The 20,834-nt window shown below is 37.6% G+C and overlaps 1 protein-coding gene across 1 annotated transcript in view; it reads right to left on the minus strand.

Moving 5' to 3' along the window:
• Positions 1 to 4,464: 4,464 nt before the first annotated feature.
• CCDC93 (CCC complex scaffolding subunit CCDC93) overlaps positions 4,465 to 20,834 on the minus strand; it is a 48,523-nt gene continuing 32,153 nt past the window's right edge. Inside the window, exons 16-23 of the mRNA XM_074910912.1 lie at positions 20,416 to 20,487; positions 19,250 to 19,321; positions 18,879 to 18,987; positions 15,549 to 15,631; positions 10,892 to 10,929; positions 9,421 to 9,505; positions 5,840 to 5,953; positions 4,465 to 4,645 (exon numbers count right to left, since the gene is read on the minus strand). Coding sequence (XP_074767013.1) covers positions 4,592 to 4,645; positions 5,840 to 5,953; positions 9,421 to 9,505; positions 10,892 to 10,929; positions 15,549 to 15,631; positions 18,879 to 18,987; positions 19,250 to 19,321; positions 20,416 to 20,487 — 627 coding nt within the window. The 3' untranslated portion in view covers positions 4,465 to 4,591. The remainder of the gene's footprint in view (positions 4,646 to 5,839; positions 5,954 to 9,420; positions 9,506 to 10,891; positions 10,930 to 15,548; positions 15,632 to 18,878; positions 18,988 to 19,249; positions 19,322 to 20,415; positions 20,488 to 20,834) is intronic.

Genomic DNA, 20,834 nt, shown 5'->3' on the forward strand with positions numbered 1-20,834 from the left:
AAGACTCACATCCATGCTACAGCCTCCTCCATGAAAGCTCTTCAGTAATTTATTATTGTACCCAGGAGTTCCCGATCTTTCAACCGTACTTCAGTCTCTCCTTCTAAATAGCTGTTTTTTATGAGAATGCCCAAGCCCTTCCTACATGAAGATTGATGCAAAAAGAGGTGAGGGGTTTGGCCCTGAGAACACACACAGTCGATCCCCTGTGAGCAGTACTTCGTCAGCTGGCCTACACCAGTCACCAGGTATGAGGAGCAGCTGATGGCGGGAAGGTGCTGCTGGGCGAGACGTGGCCACCAGTGCTGCCTGGCGAGTGGGGTGAGGAGCTGGCACCCGCTGCCAGCTCCGGGGCCCAGAGCCTCAGCGGCTCGGGCACTGGCTGGCCGAGTTCACCCAGGCTGCAGCCGTGGCTGTGTGGATACTGCAGGAGTAGACACGCTTGCGTTCATACATTTTTTTAGATAAGACTACCATAAGAGTCTGTCATCCACCACCCAAACGAGTCAGATTTGCATACCACCTTGCACATGTGCCCTGCTTACATGCGGAATTTAGCAACACTGGCTCTGAGGAGGTGGGTGTACCAGCAAAGCACAACTCCCCAGCTGTCTGGTTTGCATAAGTACCAGCAGCTATACAACGTGGGACCTAAAGCAAGTAATACCCTTTCTCTCATGCAAGCAATTTTATGTTTCTAAAGAAATTCAGCAAAGTTTTGCTATGTCGTATAGGGCTGGGCATACCTGTACCATAGCATCTCTGGAGAATAAAGAGTACAGCCTTCTCCTTTGTCACACAGTAAAATGCTTTTGCACGCCATACGTGAACTACTGTTTGGTTCAGGAACCTACACACTAAGGTCACACTTCAATAAGCAGAATTTTCATTAAATGGAGAGGAAGGGAAGAAACCTTAAAAAATCCCCATTGGTCACTTTTTAACTTGCCTTCAAAGATTTTCTTTTACTCAAATCAGTAGTAACAGTGCAGTACTCCATTCGTTTTGATATACTGTAACAAAAAGATTGTCTGGATTTTGTCATGCTTGGATTAAGCCTAAGTCACTAATTTCACTCTCAAAAGGTATTTTACAAGTACACTTGTGGAACTGCATTTAAAGAAAGCTGTCACAGTCTAAAAGGTGTGTGCCTTAGGTTCAGAGACTGTATCAGCTTCTGAAACAAACAGCAGACTTACTTAACAGCAGAGTATTCATCAGCATATCAAAATCATTAGATTTATTGAAATGCAAATTAAAGCTCTGAGCAGGCTCTATCAAATAAAAAAAGTTTTACTACAAGTCCTGTAAATGTTATTTTACCAACCTGGTAACATCAAATGAATTCAGGGAAAGATTTCTTTAAGCAGTCGAAGAAATCCAGCAATGCTGAGATGAAATTCTGGGAAACTCTTAGCTCCCCTCTTGCAGCGAGCTGAAATAGAGAATTAAGAGATTCTGCTTGCTATATCTTTGTGTAGTTCTTTGCATACACACATCTACACTCTCATAATTTAATACCTCTGCTGCATAGCTCCAGTCACCAAACTCTGGGCATTAAAAAAAATGTTTAATTCTGTACATTAATTTTTTAATGTAATAATTATGCAAAAAGGACTTAAATCTCCAGCAAAGACATAGCATATATTGAAGCTTATTCACTTAAAGAAAATAACCACTTTAAAGCACTGCCCTCCTTTGAAAACCCTACTTAGGAGTTACCTCCTGACACTGCTCTTCACTTTGACAAATAGCTCTTACCATTTTACTGAAAGCCAAAATTAACTGAGTTGTTTCTGTTTAGCAGGATTGTCATGTTTGTAGTGTCAAACCATCTTGGGTACAGTTCCCAAAAATCACGTTCCCATGAGTAGCCATAGCATGGTCCTTGTTCCTCCATGCTAAACCTGACTGGGGCCAGCCTGATCTAGTGGTTAAGCCTGGCAGTCAGCAAGTTAAGCAGAAGGAGGAAGGAAGTTGGCACTGCAGAAGTGCCTCTTTCATTTTGGTTCCTCCCCAGGTATTAGAAGAAACAGTTCCCCCAACATATACAGCCTGCAACAGAAAGCAAGGAACAGCTGATGTAACTTTTTTCATACCTCTCCAGCCTCTTTCCTCTCTTTTTCACACCAGGATCTGAAAGATAGTGAGTGTCCCTCTACCCTGGATTTTAATCTAGTGTAGAAAGAAACTGACTCCTTACAGTAAATTATAATCTGGGCTCTAATTTATTTTCTATGAGCAATAACTAGATCTTCACAAACCTCAGTTTTGTATCTTAGTCAAAATCACTAGCTCTAGCCAGAGCAAGCGAGCTGAAGTTTTTATATTCCATGTTGAAGTTTCCACATTACTGTTTAACAGGTAAACATGAAGTTTAATGTTATATGAAGAAATAATCACATTGTTTATTTTACATCTAAGTTCATTAATTACCGTACCTACGAAATTTTGCTTGATGCTAAAGCAATTTTGATGAAAATTGTAAATCCCAAATTGAAATGTCTATTCAAGTTATTTTTTTAGAAGTGCATGGTATGCAAATACATCACAGCTTGAATTCACAAACAAGTTATCTTGGTGCCAAAGTTAAATTATTTGATTTACAAATTAAAAGAGAATTACAGTTTTATAGAGGGCAAAATTTTTAGACAGAAATAATGCCTCCTAATATCAAATCTGACTACAGAAAGTCTGCCAGTAGCACTAAGTGCAAATCTCCTCCTTTGAAGGAATTCTGAATGCAATTTTTTCCTTCTTTGAAAGGTACTTGGCCTGTAGTTCTGCCTTCATTATTTCACTAGCTCTAGGAAAACTGACTTCTGGAACAGGCACAAGAGGAGCAGCCTCTATATATTCAGTCACTAAGGGGGAGCAAGGTACAAGCTGGCTCAGTAGAAAGGTTTTCTTTCTGGCTGTAGTGAAGGAACAGGAAGAGCATTTCAGGTTGTTACAAGAACAATCTCATTTATGGGAAGGTACATCACATTGAACCTGGTTTCAGTGTGTTCTACCTAGATGGAATGTCAACAATCTCCTCATGCAAGGCTTAACAAATGCCTACGCTTCTCCATTTTCAGTGCTACAGAGTTTGAATAAATTCACATGCTAATAATCAAACCTTCCATTTTAATAAAAAGAAGTGGAATCAGGTATTGTAGCATGATGAACTTGTGCCATTTCCACTGAGACTTCCGTTCCTTCAGAGGATGCTTATGGAAGACAAATACAAGCTTCCATGGACATCCTCTGCATACACAGGTGTGATAGTTTACCAAACAGCAGAACACACAAGCTTACCAAAAGCAGCAAGAGAAAATAAAATGTTACCATTTGCTCTGTGACACAGGAAAACATCCTTATGAGTGAAAAATGACAGAATTAATCTTTTAATGCACTTGTAATTCAAAAGCATATTAAGGGTTCTAACGCAAGTTGCACCTTAAAAACACAATCGCAGAAGGTCACTGGATTCCAAACATTCTTTATTTTATATTTGCTGCCATAGAAAGTAATCGAACAGCACTATCATCAGTGTTATTGGGAAAAAAGAACACGGTTTTTCTTCTCCTGAAGATGTGACGTACATTAAGAAGTCAGTCCAAAACCCTGATGTTAAGTACAAAAAGCAACTGTTTGAATTATAAAATACTGTATATACAGATATAAAAATGTTTCAGAAAGTGTTTCACAAAGTTTCTAAACTTTCAAGGGCAAATCTTCAGCAGGGTAGAGAGGTGGTTGTCTTCAAAAGTGAGCATCAGTTCATTTGAGCAGAATGTCTGAGTATTTATCTTCCTATGTTACAGGTGACACGGACTTTGATTTTCATCCCAGCCAGGGATAACACGATGGTCCTAGTGATTAAGGTGTTTTTTTCCTGGAGCTATTAATTTAACAAGCACACTCTCTATATATAAAAATGAAATTTCAAATAAATTTATACAACAGCTAGACTTTATAAAAATATAGATCTATAATTTTACACCAGGAATTATCCAAGGTAAGTTTCCGTTTTGTTATGTCTTAACCATTAGAAATTAATTTTTATCCTTCGGAATCTTATCCATGACTAGAGTATAAATGAAAATAATGTGGAGTTATTAGCTGGTGAAGACAGTTTCAGGAATCTCATTCTGTGGGGTTTTTTTTTTTGGCCAAAATTAACAAAGCACTGCATTCTGCAGTGCTCATCTTGTGGTACTGGACATATTACAGAGTACACATCTACTTATTCCAGAATCTTGACTTAATTCAGTGTTAAAACCCAAACAAAAAACATCCCCATTGTCCTTACTGTGGAAAAAAACCCAAACCCAAATAAATAAAATTAGACAATATTTCTATTTTGCTGTACTGCATTAACTCTTTACTGTGTAGTGAAAGCAATAATGAATAATACAGCCATGTGATGAAGGAATGCAAAACTGAATACATACTGGAAAAAAACCAGACTTTTACAGCTGTGTGTATATATTTTTATATATATATATATCTATATATATATCTACATTGCAGTTATAACTGTCACCTCACAAAAGAGATTCAATGGGCTGAACAATCATTTATAAACTTCACCAGCTGGAGTTCTTCAGGAAGAACTAGCTTTCAGCTTGGACAGCAGCATTTCATTCTTACGGCATTCCTGTTAACAGAAAGCAAACAGATAAGGAGGTAGTTGCTCTTAACTCTACTAGGTGTATCTTCACATCAGCAAAGCTAAGCCCTTTTAATCTGAACGATCTCCAAAATCCAAAGCAGTCTGAGTGATGAGCTGAAGATAATTCAGATTCACCCACAATGTTATTCCAGTGGCAATATTCATTAAACTGTATGACATTCAAGCCAAAAGGAATTCTGCTTGAACATTCATCTAAAGTTCTCACAAGTAGCTAAAGCAAATCCACCTTTTTACTTATAAATTGATATATCTGAAATTGAGATTATTTTTAGATGATATGGAATTTCACAAGACTGTGCAAAAAAGTCAGTGTTCGGGGAACAACTCTAGGTCAAGAAATATATTTACAGAAGTACATTATCACCTATTTTCAATACCACAACCATGACTTCATTTATTTTTAAGGATAGCAAGGTTGAGTACAAGTTCCCTCACAAGGCAGTGGAAGAAAAATGGCTTATTTATGCCTCCACAAAAAAAAAAAAAATTTCCACCCAACTTCTGCAACTAGGATGTAAAATTCTGTATGTCAGAAAAGGAGCTGAACAGTGCTTGTCCTTCTCCCAGAGTACATTGTCTGAAACAGGAAGGAACTGTCTCAGAACAAAGCAGGACAGATTACAGGAAGATGTTTTTCCTCAGCCATCTGAAGCCAAATGACAATTCTGCCTGGCAGCACTACTTTGTCATTCATTATAATGGAGTCAGTAATTAACAGAAACACATTATGATGAAAAGCTTGGGAAAGGCTAAACTAGTGAAGTGTTAAACAGTGCTTTCCCAGTGGTTAGAAAACAAGGCTGGTTCCTGAAGGTACTTATACTACTGAGACTCCGGATTCCCTCCATTATCCACAACCCTCTTTGCTCCAATACCTAACTGCTCACAGATCTCAAGAGATTCCATTTGGAAACCAAAATGTGCAGCTTGCTTGATAACAAACTGTCCTTCCCCTGTAACATGGAGGGGCTCGAGTCTATCAGTGAAAAAGGAATTTCCAGAATCAAACTTAGAGTCCCAGAATCATGTGGAGATTGGTGGTTACCAAGGGACATCATGACCATGGTGTGATAATCATCATATCAGGAAATCCTGTACATATATTAATGCACAAGTCAAACCAAAATGGGTCACTGAACACAGCAAAAGTGTTCTTACCTCTTTAAATTCTTTCACTGTTTTAAAGTAAAGCCTCTGTTTCTCTAGAAGCTCTAAGTATTCATCATTCAACTGGTCTCTTCGCATTTTGTTTTCTTGCTTTTTCTTTTCCATCTGTTGGTGTACAGGAAGGATAAGAGATCATACACTGGATGAGGAGTACACATGCACACACACACGGATACACTGCATAAGGATCAACTACCTATAATAGACAATGGGAGACAGATGCTTCAAAAATGATACCCCTGGCTTGTGCTTTAAACGTAACATACATTTAGGCCAGCTCTTAAAAAGCTAATGCTGGAGCCTCAGGACCAGTGGCACTATAGGCAGCATTCCAAGTTAAACTAAGGCTCACATCTCTGCAAGCCAGGAATCCTGCTCACTGAACAATCCTACTGCAACAATGCCACAGTGAAACTGAATTAACAAATAAAAAAAATTAAAAAAAAGAAGATAAAGTTTTTGATGCAACACTGAGATCTTGTTTTGGTTGTTTGCTAGTTGTATCAAATGGGGATGGCAGGAGGCGTCTTTGCCTTCTTATGCAATGCTGTAATTGCTCAAGACCCACACGTAAGAAATCTCTTTTCTCCTTGTGCCAAAGTTGTGACAAACATAACAAGTCCTTAAATGTGAACAGGATTGGTTCTTATTATAGAACCTTCCTCTTCCTTCCTCTCAGGGGTAGTTTTAATGAAGTTCTTCCATCGCAGCATCACAGACAAGTTTGCTGCTAGTCTTGAGAGTAAATTCCACCCCCCACCAGCTCTGGTCCTAGGGCACAATCACATTAAAAAAAGCCCCGCTGTATTTCTTCCCGCCCCAATCATGTTTCATTCTCTCTGACAGGCTTTTGCCTCCTAAATTTTGACAGGGAAAAATGCAATTCCAAAAACTGCAAAAATGCCCTAAATCCCAAACAAGCAGGTATGGAATGGAATTAAAACTTCTCCATTCCTAGATTTATGTATCAACACTGATCTTACTGATTCTTAAGCCCAAAAGAAATGAGCAGATTCCAAACTTTCCCTGAGTATGAACCCTGCTAACAAAGTACATCCCCTTAAAGCCAGCTGCTGTCCAAACCATCTGGGCATCTCTCCTAACATAACTTATCAGGACCAGTAGGTTTTTAAAGTTATGCCTGAGGAAGAAAAAGCGACAAATGTGTTAATACAGAAAAAAGCATTAAATGTGTCCCATTTCTTTAGGATGAGACTAAAACCAGCATTGCCACAACATCTAGGAACTAGATTCTTGTGAAGAGGTAAGGGCCTATTACTGTCCTTTGATAAATTGCTTCCTTTATGCATGACCATGACAAATCTCTCTACATACTCCTCTCAGCAGAAATGGCCTGCTCTGCCCTCAGGAAGTCTCATGGATACCTGTTATCACACCGAAATCCTTGTTTGCAAGTTACTCACTCTTTGTAACAAGTATGTCTGATTTCTCCTTAGGCCTCTTCTACAATGCAGTTACAGTATCACGGGCTTTGAAAACTGAAATTTCTCTCAGGTATATGTCTTCAGAGTTGTACAGAAAACAAAAGTGGATGTACTTTAAGTGTGAATTGTGAAACTGACTGTGAGCACTTCTAATGCACCGCAGACAGAAGTCAAACAGAAGACTAAACCATCATGGGGATGAATAACCCTTGCAGCATACAACTAGCCTGTCTGTTGAAAAAGTCATCCAACAGACGTTTCCTAGGTGAAGAATAAGAAAACCTTCCCTTTTGCTGCAGAGCTGTTCCTCAAGGTACCTTGTGAATTGTTAAAACTTCCTTATCATCCATTTGTTGTCAGTATCTTCACTGGCACTGAGAAATCAACTATTAGAAGGTACCAAATGACTATCTACTCCATCTCTATCAATCTTTTTTTTTTTTCTCTCAGTCAAGATAAACTTAGCTTTTTCATTCAGAAACTCTTGTTTTTCTCCATTATTTGTAACTGCCACCTCCTGCTGATCCAGATACCTACAACTAGGAATGAAATGTCACTGTGAACTCTGTCACAATATGCCAGTGGCCAAACTGCCGGTGCAGGAATACAGCACAAGTGATGTGAGCTGCCATTGCTTTTGGCAACCATCGGAGATGCTGAAATTGTATTTTCCACCAAAATAATGAGCCATCTGACATGATCGCTCCCATTCACTTCCCTCTCCCTTATCTGTAACATGAAGCAGCTGAAACTTTTGATTCTATTTGAGAATATAGTGAGAGAGTCCAGAATGATTTTATGGACTTCAAAGATTGAAGAGTTCAATTGCAAGAACCTGAAGTAAGTCACAGCAGAGCTCTCAGCCTGCTTTCACTCCTTGCATTTTCTGTGCTGTTACCCGTTTTCTCTGTGCATAATGGAGGACAAGACAGAAAACAAAATGCTGAACTCCTGGGCAAATGTCATAGATTTTTATAGTAGAGTTTATTAGTGCAAAAACCCTTTATTACGGCTTGAGTTGCATCCTGTTCTGGTTTTTCTATACACCCATGCTTATATTTTGTACTTGAAGCTCTACTTAGCTATCAAGATAGAACAGCTCAATACCTGGACAGATTGCATTTTCAGTACACACTCTAGTATATATTGATCCATAGTCTATCATACTTCCATTTAAACTCAAATAAAGAACAGCTATCATCCACTACCAAGAGCTTCCTGGTTCTATAGAGAAAACAATCTCAGAGCCCCTTTGTGGGACATAGGAAAATATGAATATTTTCACACATGAAACGAGTGAAACAACACAATAGCTACAAGTTAGTAACTACCATTATCAAGAAGTACTGAAGCCTATCCCTTGTATGCAAATATGCCTGTGGACAGCTTTACTTGGAGCTGCTGCTGTGCCTCATGCTTGCATTGCCCCAAGACCACTTAACACAAGTCCACTGAGACTGTGCTTCTGCAGAACAGCCCCTAAATGTTACCAGCAGCAGTTCTTTCTTCTCTGAATGAGCACTGGAGCTCTGCTAACCCACAGACCGTTTCCACTTGCTATGTGGACACAACACACACATCAGCAGTGCTGAGCCTTTTCTAAATCGGGTTGAAAACAGCAAAAACAACAAAAAACCACCAGACTGGATTCAACAAGGTGTGAAGTGAGCGCTGCAACTGGGACAAGAGAAGCTGATAGTTGGGACTCTGAGGTGCTGCTGCCCCTTTTCAGCAGCAGAAGGCAGCTTCAACCAGCTCCAGTGGCCTGAGAAACTGCCTGAGACTCCGCTCTGACTGTGCCCACACAATCCAGATGGAAGAATTCTCATGGACTTCAGTGACATGCAGCTGTTTCAAGCATCTAAATCACCACGCTGCCTATAACAAAGTTAAGGGGTATAAGCTTCCTGTCAGGAGAGAGGTGTTATAATACCTCTGTTCTACTCCATTCATTAAACATTTTAGTGGTGAGATGTTTCTTACAAATGTGAAAAGAAATAATACTTGTTAGTTGCTTGCTTAATTTGCACCTTGCATAATGGATTTTGCCATGCACATTATTATTATCCAAGAGGCTTTTCTGAAATAATTCCCAGGTTCTAGCAAAGAAAGTGAGAAGTCTCAGACCTTCATTCGATTCTGTTTGATGCCTTCTACAATCTGCTCCATCTGTCGTAAAAACTGCTCACGAGAACCAGAAGATGCCATTGCTCTGGAAAGAAAAAAAAAAAAGATAACAATTGACAGGGATGTGGGACAACATGTCTCATCTACAGTTGTCTTGCATGTTTACCCATGTCCAAGAACTCACATTGCTTAGTGTTCTTTGTAAAAATTAATCCTTTTAATCACTGATTTAAGGTAACAGTGAAGCTCTTCAGCTGGTATAAACTATCAGAGAGCTGGGAATAGAGACTATGGAGCTCATCACAAGTGTTCTCCCTGTCAGTTCAAGTCTGTTCCTTTCTCTCATGTGTTGTACAGAAATAAATTGCTATTAACTAACCAAAATCACAGATTTTTAAAAAAAAAAAAAACAACTGTTGTGAATATTAAGAAGGCAAGTAGAGGATTAGGAGATCAGCAAATGTTCTAAAAAGTAACTTTACACCTTAATATGGAAAGCCCAGAAGTAGTTTTAGACTTGTAACATATCTTAAACAGATTTAGAATAATAAACCAAAATAATAGAATCCCCCCTGTACACCCACCCAACCAAACCAAACAATTCCAAAACCCAGCTCAATGACAGTATTGCTTTCTACTGACTGGACAGAATCAAAAGGATTTCATCACTGAGAAAAACAGATCTACAACCCCTGCTTCAAATCATCTGAAATAATACTTTATTCCTGGCTTTTGTTGTAACTAAAAGTTTTGGACATCAGAGTAGGGAAAAAAAACAAAACATAAAAAAAATGTTTAAATTTCTGACCCAACACAGAAGGATGCAAGTGTACAGAAGCAAGTAAAGACATAATTACTCTGGGAAATAAAGCAACTTAGAATTTCACAACAGAATTATAAAAAGATTTAATAGAAAGAATTGTTTAAAACTATTAAATGCCCATCTCCTCCCCCATGACTCTCTTGAACTGTACTGCTGTGACAAAAATTCATACTGGAATTTTTTTTCCAAAGTCAAAGAACCAGAAAAATAAATGCCAGCTGCATCACAGACTGATATTTGATGTCAAACTTCCAAGGGAAACATGATTTTACCTAAAGACTTCATACTATATCAAAGCCTTTAAATATAGGGTTAGTTTTTACTAAACATGTCTGAAATATGTCCAAGTCTAATGTTCTGTACATAATGTAATAACCACAACTTCACAAAATAGAGAAAAATATTTAAATTAATGCCAGGAAAATTGTGACTGAATGATTTCTTTCCACAACTACAACTGAAGAGACAGATATTAAAAACATATGTTGGCTATAAAAGTTAGGTAATTCTAAGTCTGTCATTCCCCAAACACTGGCTTAATTAATAAACTGTTTTATAAAACAGTTTATGTTTACAAAAATTTTTCTGTAACTTATGCCCACTGTACTACTGATTGCAGCTATCAAGAGAAAAAGGACCATTACTTACTGATGAAAGTTGTCATGAATAGAATTCAGTAAGTTAACCTGTGAATCAGAAAAAGAAAAGAAGAAAATATACATTTGTCCTTTCTGGTATGAGTTTTCATGGACAATAAAGTAAAATTTAGTTTAAAAAATTGACTCTATAAACATTGCCCTAACAAGCAGCCAGCTGTATGAAAATCACCATGAGCTTTCTTTCAGAAGAGAAACCACAATCCTTTTGTATTAGTAAAATCTACCCCAGTGGAGAAGCCACAGAAAACAGAAGCAAGTCTTCGACCACAATTAAGATTTTTAATTTTACTAACACCCAGTTAATGTGATGACTTTCCAAACTAAAGTGATGAGATAAAATGGTTAAAACATGTGTTGAGAAACTTGACATACAAGAAACTTACAGTGAACAAGCACGGGTTATGGCCATGTTAGCTTTGTATAATTAGGCTTATTGTAGTGATAAAGCAGAACTGTTCCACTTAGGCATATCCCTGACTATACTTACAAGGATAGCAAATGAAGAAATATAAAAAAACACCCCACCAAACACAAACAAGACCCCCCAGCAATTAACTCCCCACCGCCCAAGCAGAAGAGACCCAGGTTATATTAACTGTACTGAAGGTACAGAGTACTGAAGATGCTAGCCTTGAAGCTATTAGCTCCTTAGCTCTGTCAAGAAGCTGCAACTTAACTCATCAGCCTAAGCAAAGCATTCCATCAGGAAAAAAAACCAAACCAAAACCCCAAGCAAACAAGAAAAACCCCACTATGGCTTCTGAGACTGGAACCACTGTCTCCATACAATACTGTAAAGACTCACCAAGCAGTGCAGGAACAGCAGGCGAATTTCTGCACTGCTTTCATTGTGCAGAGGAGTTTTACAGGTTTCCAAACGACCATGCATCATTACTTATTTTGCTTACAAGTTATTTTACAGGCTGTTAAAAGATGAACTTCTAAAAAGTCCAGAATGGCATTTCACATGCATGGCTTCTCTTATAAGCTACTAACATTGCACTGAATCAAGACAGAAATAAAAATTTGTAACAGCATCACAGGAATATTTTGTTGCTCTCAGTATAAACTCCTCCAACTAATTAAATTATATATTGAGTATTTTCTAAGTAACCACCTTTTTTTTTTTTTCTTTCTACATATTGCTGAGAGCACTAAAATTCACCAAGTAGCAATTAACGTGATTCGCTCCTGGCTTTGAATGCTTCATACAAGTCTTCTGTGGTTAAATCTTCCAAGCAGTTTCTCCTTCTGATGAATATTTGAAAGTGTTCTGTACTAAACAAACCTAAACGTTGCAGTCAGAATCACTTCCCCACTGCTATGGAAAGCTAAACTGATGTCTCTCAAATCCAGTATTTTCTGTCTGGATGAGCCAGCGATGAGCACATGCATGGCAGAATCTGCAGTTGTTCCTGACCCTACTTTGAAAAATTTAAACAAATTCCTAACAGACTCCAAAGCAGCTGCTTAAGAATTCCTGTTACTCAGAGGAAAGAAATTATTGCCAAGTCCACATCCCTGCCTCAAGATATTTCCAATAAGCCTGAGTTTAAGATTGTGATTACAGTTTATACTTCAAAACATTCATGTCACGAAAAGTAACACTGCACAACTACTGCATGGCAAGAGTGCTAACGTGTTACATTAGAAACAGTACAATCAGTGTATAAACCCCCAAAGCCAAAGGCTTGATAAAAAAAATAGTTTAAAAGCATTTTAAACAATAATATTTCACAAAATATAGTTAAAATATGAACCATATTCACAGAGACCATTCATGTCAGAACTATAAGCTTTATAGCCAAAATTACACTGTATAACAACTCCTGCTATTGTTATTTTAAAGCAATTATACTCGGTGTATTTTATGAAAGGGTTGGTTTTGGGAGGAGAAAACAAAAGAAAAAAAGAAGGAGGATAAGAAAAAGCACATTCCAGAAATCTTTGTGAGGCACAGATGCCAAAGGCATCTTTTGTACATTACTAGAAAATATTTACTTGCTGAAACCTTGGTTCTAATATTAAAAGCAACACAAGGAAACCTCAACTATATTACACATTTAACAAAGTTAAGACTGCATCAGAGGACATTCAGACCTCTCTTTTGTGATTGACAGAAGCTAAAAGAAACTCTTGATCAATTTGTCTTTTGAAATTATATCCACGTAAGTGAAGTTTAGAACTGAAAAAGAAAAAAACCCAAATCAAAAACCAACCAAAAGCCCCCCAAAAGGCATTGAATTATACTGTCAAGAGAGCTCCCAATTTGAACAACTATGAAATACATCTGTTCTGTATTCTGCTGGCCATTTTTATGTGCGCATTTCAAAAACAATCTCTGTATGCTTTTTGAATTTTCAGGCTTGCCCTCAAAATAATAATAACAAAAATCTGTATTAAATTCTAACCTAGGGGAGAAGTTAAAGTAGAGTGAATTCTATAGCTGCTAATTAACACAGTATTTTAGATCTGGTACATCGTTATCTGCAACCTGCTGTATTATACATTATGAATACATTTCACCATTTGGAATAAGAAAACAAAACCAATGAAAGACCACAGAAAAACAAAGGATGTGATAATCTTCTTACAGACTTAGGTAAGACATTTGCCAGGACCCCTGGCAGCCACTATGCCAGCCACTCTTGTCCAGGGATGCAAGTTTTACAGCGAGGGCTCCTGAACAGTCAGCACAAAACTGACATTACATGGTACCATCACTGCTGGTCTGTAAGAAGTTGATGTTTGAAAAATCTTCAAGGAAAATTCTTAATGGTATTTTCAGGAGAGGAAAATTTAAGTTACACCACTAATTACAAGATAATTTATTTGAGGATTTTAGGGACCATCAGGTAGGATAATTTTTAGCAGCAGAATTGTCTCATGCTAAACTGAAACCTCCCCCTGAAATTAGGCCCTTCCAGAGCACATGAGAATAATCACCACAGGTCAAACTCCGGTAAGATCCTGCTTTGTACTGATCACTGAGCTACTCAAAATGTATATACACATCAGTAAAAAAGCCATAAGGCTCAATTCAGTGCAGAACTTGAGATGTTTTTACATATATTATTTACATGTGTTGTTAAACCACCTAGTCACAAAAGTTACTTTTAAATTTATTGTGATGTAGTTTGGATTCTGACAACATTCAGAGTGGCATAATACTTTTATGCAAAAGAAAAGGGTTAGATCTACCCTGACACTGCAGTCACACTTTCAAATACTGCTATCAGGGTAAACTGAGGAAAGTTAAAGTTTATAATGGTAGTGTGAAAACACTATTCTGGGTTGTGGGTTTGGGTTTTTTCCCATCATCCTGGTCTCCAGAAAAATCTATCAGAAGCCCAGTCTTGTATGTTTGCCAATGGAAAAAGATAATATATGTCCAAATGTATCTCTTAAATTGTGCCCAGAAGCAGAACATCTGTGAGCTTTCCAGCAGGCTCACATGGGGCACTTTTTAATGTTATCAAAAGCAAGTAAACTGTACTCAGTTACTGTAGAACTCAGCAGCAGAATCAGGAAAGGATAAAGTCAGTTTTTTCTCCACAGTTAACGTGCTCTTGTACGTGCCTAACATTCTATCCTGAAGGGCTGCTGTTTGGCCAAAGTTCCCCCCTGCTCCACTCCCCACACCCCAACTACCTCTCCGCACAGTCTTACCACAGGCACAGTACATGCAGCATAGGTTAATTGTTAAAGAATATTTCTGTATTTAAACCTATTCCTTCAGCAAGCAACTGACAGGATCACACATCCTCTAAAGCAGCTACACAATGACTTCTCTGAATTGAAAAACTGAAAACTATCTAGCACATGTATTAGAATCAGCTGCTTAAGGGAACGAAATGGTTGCTCATCATCTTCAAAAACAGGAGATAAAATGTCTTTACAGTCAGAAATTTGACTACTGCTTCTCTCACAAACTAAACAAATATACCTAAGTAATGCAGAAATAAGCAGTTCTTATTTTATTAGAATAAACAGAGAAGCCTGAACTATCAAAACATTATATATTTTAAAAGTAATGTCATAATTTTTATCAAGTCTTGACTACTCTTATTTCTCTACCTTTACTCAAGTCACATGCTTGTTATTGCAAAAAAGAAAATAGAAATCACTTGATTAAGTCATCCCCAAGAAAGTGAACTATATATAGTAAGGAGAAAGGGGAGGGGAAAAAATCAAGTTGCTTTCATGAAAACCACTCTTCTGATCCAGATCCAGTAAAATCACCAGGCTCAGACCCTGAGAACTAACTCTGATGCTGCTGAAATCAGCTGGAATTTGCTCTTCAAAGTTACTGACTTAAGCATCGGTTCATAATAAAAGATAATGATGCAGAAGAGAAAAAGAGGGTAATTTGGTCTTGTGATACCAAGACAGAGATATTTGCTAATCAAATGTTATTCATGTTTTGTGAACACAGCGAGTAGTTTAAACACGCTGCACTTCTTTTACAACACAGACCATTAACCCCTCAATATTAGAAATATTCTTACGAACCAGTTGTTTCATTTTTACTTACAAAGACTGTTAACTTTGCTGACATGACTGATTATGGTGAAGGCCACGTAAAAACTCTTTATCTCCTTGTCCACAGAATGAATATTTAGAAAACAGTAATAACATTTTCTTACCTCCTTTTCCAAATATACTTTCTTATCATCCAGTGTATTATAAAGAGTAAAGAACTGCTTCGTTTCTTTGTGAGTTGCTGAGACTGCAAACAAAAAAAGGGTAGAATAATAAAAGAGCATGAGGTGAAATGGAATCTGTAAAAATACTCCATAGGCTTTATATAATATACTTTCCACTATCAATAATGGAACACACTCTTCAATACATGCTGGTAGAATATTCCCTCTGCATGTAAACCTCCAGCAGGGTTTGCGGCTATCAGATTTTATGAGAACAACACAGCACAGTGTATAAATTAAGCCTCAACTGCTGGCAGTCCTCTATGCGAACATATGTTGGCACTACCAGCTGTGCTTCCTCACCACTGTCTGTTCATCCTTCCTTCACCAGCTTTACCCTTACACCACGGCGCCTGCTGTGCTGCTAACAGTTGCCCTCACATAGCTTGCCCACGGCAGCAGAGAGGCACAGGCTCGGCAGAGGCAGATAGAAAACATCATCTGATAGTACTCTGTGGGAAAACTGTGCGTTGTACTATGTATTTCAAGCTACCCATGTGCAAGATGCCCAAGAAAGCTTTTACTCTTTTAAAGCCTTTTTTTTTTTTTTTTTTTTTTTCCAATTTATTCATGCTGATAGAATTAAATAATGCTTTCTTTTCAAATAATACTTTCTAGTTTAGGTGATTATAGCAGATGTTGGTCACGGCTCAGTGGGGAAGGTAAGGCTCAGACATGCATTCTCTTCGGGCCTAGATGATGATGACTGATACTCAAATCTGCTGTTAATCTACTCTTTAGTCCTTCAATGCCTAACGAAACCTAAGATATTTGTGATTCCCAAGGAAAGAGTTCAACAGAGAAGGACAGCTGGCAAAAATTATTATGGTTAATATATTAAGCACTGTCTAGAACCCTGAACCTGGAAAAAACGTATGGGTTAAAGATAAACCTGAGTGAAATCATGCTCATTACATGAAACTTATATTAAGCTTAACAAGTTGCCATCTTTAAATAAAACCTTTACTGAACTGATAAGATGGACTAAGCTTTTGAATGGGAACATTTACAGACAGCATGACCCACTGAACAATAGAACATAACATCACCACTGAACATGCAAATTTTGAAGAAATTCCAACTTTAGATTTGTACGATTCTGTTCTCTAGCTGAAGCCCAACAGCAACCCACAGCTCAAAGTTGAATGTTTTTGTGCCAGAAAACCAGCAGTGGCTACTTCTGAAGTAGTGAGATCTTTGGGACCAAGGAGCTTTCTCACTGCCACAGTATGATTGTGACACATGTTCTGCACATGCTGCAGCCTCCAGAAACATACTGAGTACTGGAAGCCCGAAAGCACTGAGGAATTCGGGAAAGCCTGGGATAGGTTGGCACATTAGTAGGGCTGTTCAGCACGTTTCACAAAGATTTTCCAAATGCTGAAATCAGGCTGCTTCTTCAAAAACTGCACGAACACAAGGATCATCAACAGGTTTACTTCAGGTGTGCTCTCTCAATGAGTTCGGTTTTTGCAGGACTGCTGCCAAACAGAAGAGGCCTTTCCCAAATTATTTCATTTATGCAGCTCTTCCCTGTCTTGCTCTGGTAGTCACAGATCTTTCATGAAATAATTCCACATACCAAGTCAGAAGAAAACTTTTCAGGATTTCTACTGGGTTAGAAGGTTGTACCAGCCTTATGGGCACACAAGAGAGCCCGTGTGAGGTAAGACAAAGAAGAGGAAGGAGTCGTCAACTGATTCTCTTGAAATCACAGCTTAATGTTTTCAAGGGAAGAGATTCAGTTTGGCCAAAACCAAAGCACAGAATACTGGAATTTAAAAGCATTCTAGTACGGAATCACTGAGGTTGGAAGGCATCACTGAAGTTCATCTTGTCCGACACCCTTTGGATCAAAGTTCAAAAAAAACAGGTTTTGGCAATTTTGAAGATCACCTGAATTTGGCTAAATTAAAAGTCTCTAAAAAATATCACAATACACAGAAAGCTAGAGATTTTCAGCTCATTCTTCCAAAAGCTTAGCCTGTACCACGTAGGTTACTGGCCACAACTGAGCTGCGTGTTTTTCTAAGTTACCACACGTATTTCTACTATAGAAAACAAAAGTCCCATAATATTCAAAGCATCTTAAATCTAAACCCAAAGCTGCACAAGTCTCTTTGACCTTAACCTTTCTCTACTTCATATATAAATGAAGCCCCATCTTCTGAGCAGGTAGATGCTCTGACCACAGACTATTTATCTGAATTCACTCAGACATGACAGAGAAAATAACCTGCAGAAAACTTAATGCAAGACAACAACATTGTCTTTATAGCTGGACTTGATTAAATAAGCTGCATGGCATAAGCAGCAAAGCAGGGGGAAGGAAGCACTGGATTTGCATGCACTAAAGAAGTACATCTATTCCATGCATTGAGATAGATATCACACATGGAAGGCAGCACATGACTATGTCACTAGAGATGTTTCATCAGGGCAATGGATTTGAATCAAAGTTAGATAACAATTTTAGAACTGCTCAACCTTCCAAGAGCTTGGTTCACAAACATTCAGTAAGTGCAGAATATCTTTAAAACATTAACTAGTTCTTCTTGGTATAAACTTTTTTTAGCTTATGCTAATACACAAACTACATTAAATAAAAACCAGTAAGTATACTGGTCTGTTATTAGTTTAATGGAACAACTTTAACATTTTATTCAGCTTGTATGTTCCATACTATCCAAGCACAGCAAACACATACCTACCTGAAGAGTCAACACAGCACATTTCCCCATTTTATAACTTCTTTAAAAAAAAAAAATTGAAAGACAATTCATATTCTGATCCTAACCAAGATATTGCAGGATATTTATAAATCAAAAATAAAAGAAAACAATCCCTTGAAGAAATTGCCTTCACTTTGTTGTCATAGTTTGGTTCAGAACCAGATATCTCACATCAGTGAAAACAATGAAATCAATCTTATGTTAAGAACAATTAATTAAACATGACTCAAATTTACAGCAACCTCATTTGTGAATGATGAATTAAGGACTTTCTGAACACACTGGTCATTAAATGACTGAATCTGTTGCAGACAAAATTTACTTGAGAGATCTTGTGCATCAAGTTTCACCCTCAGGAAGATTCTTATAGCCAGCTTATAAATCCTTGAAAATAGGGTGTATAACATGAATACCAAAAGACCCTTAAAATACCACAAAATTAGCAAGTGCTGTTGTTACACGCCATATGCTTAAAATGTGACTGCCCTTCTTTCAGGGCTTTAGCCTTCAGCAGGATGTTCCTGCTTGATATACATACCCTGACTGTAAAGTTCAATAAATCTCTTCTGATACTGTGTTAGCTCAGCTCGGCTGGGTACTTCATCAATCTTGCGTTGTAAAATGGCTATTTCTCTGTTTCTTCGTGCCTGAATAAAAAGTTAGGAGGGGAGAAAACAAAGCCTCTTCTTGTTCTCTTCTTAAAATGGATGAAGTCCCCCCTCCCAGTAATATTTTGTTACTAAATAATTTATTTTTAAAAAAAAGTGTTGGCTGAGGCTCAACTTTTTTTGTAATTGATTTGTGAAGAAAATATTTTTAAAATTAGAAGAACAAAAAGAAGTATTATAAGTTACAAGATAAGAAAACGTCAATAATTTTGTACAAGTAAATTTTCAAAGAGTTACTCACCAATAGTAGCCGTATCTTTTGAAGCTTATCTTTCTCAGTTTTGTACTGCTGTTCTATAATCTTATTCGGCTCCTAGAATTTGAGAACCCAACACAATTGTGTATTACAGTAGCACACGAGAGCTGCAGAGTAAAAATGTGCAGACTGGGTTTGTTTTCTGCATTTGTCTGTCTTCCATTTAATGGCTCCCACAACAACACCACCATCAGCTGTTATTTTTTTAACAATGATTCATAATCTGCATTAAAAAATGATATCTTTTACTGTAAACAAGTGCATTTTGCTAGCTTTTAAGCCTTTGCCATTTTAGTTAAGATTTGTCAATAGTTCTTCCACTGCTTTACAACAGTCACACTTCATATGAAGACAGGTATCAGAAGACTGTACAACTTGTCTGAATGTTTATACTTTGATTCAGTGGCAGGGTTCAAGACAGAACATAAACCCTCTGACATGTATTCTAGATTTCCTGGATTGTGGACTTTAAAAGAAATTTTTTCTTGTTTAAAAATTTAAGATTTAGGTTTACATTTTAATTTTTTCATGCTGTGTTCAGGACAGCAGCATCATGGAACCTGTAATCTACCTCATTTCAGAGACATAAATGTATCAAATGTTTACCCACTGAAAATAAGTCATTCAAGCTTTTCCTTTTCTGTTCATTCATTATTCATTGCCATCAGCCTGGATGCACTTGTGTTAAAGCCTAACTTCTGACAGCTGCTCATGACATGCAATGTACTAAGCCACTGAAAACTTGTGCTTTCATCCTTCAAATAAATACTCTTTTAAGAAAAAAACAACCAAAACAAACACGCTTTCTGAGGAAGTCTTGTTTTTGTCAGAGGTATGCACTGCTCGTAACACAACATCCAGAGATTCTTCTCTGATACTACAAAGAAAGAAGTGAAAGGCACAAAAGATTCTATGAGTTAGCCCCACAGATTCTGCAAGAATAATGAAGAATGCTACAGCTATTTTCAGTCTACTGTATTCCTATGAACATTAGCCTGAACTGTGTCTTCCACAATGGCAGAACCACCGAATTTTTTCAGATATTGCAACAGATACTTTAATGCTTGCAAGAATGTCCTGAAAGTCAGAAGGACCTAAACCAACATTTTAAAACACAAATTGAAACTAAGAACTTAGATTTTTACTATTACCTGTTCCTCCCCATCTTCTACTGCCTCGGCTTTCAAATTCTCAATATTTTGTTGAAGTCTCTCCATTTCTTCCTTTAAAACAAACAAAAAAATTATGTTGCTTTTAACTGAGACCTATCCTCTTAAGAGGGGAGAACAGGAAGCTTGGCAACATACCACTCCAACAAAATTATGGGGCTGACCACACACTTTAAATCTGCAAGATTAAACAGCATTCCCTGCTTAAGGGTAAGGCATCCATTATTACTCACTACATAAAACTGTCTGCTTTTCTCAAACATAGGAACAGATTTATTTCTTATTTGCAAATATACTAGATCCAGCTAAGACAACTAATAAGTGACACAGAAAATGAAACTGAGGAAGTGAAGGAGTATTACAATAGCAACAGCATGACACAGGAGTGCAACATACAGCAT

This window comes from Athene noctua, chromosome 7, assembly GCF_965140245.1.
Source record: "Athene noctua chromosome 7, bAthNoc1.hap1.1, whole genome shotgun sequence".
NCBI classification, from domain to species: domain Eukaryota; kingdom Metazoa; phylum Chordata; class Aves; order Strigiformes; family Strigidae; genus Athene; species Athene noctua.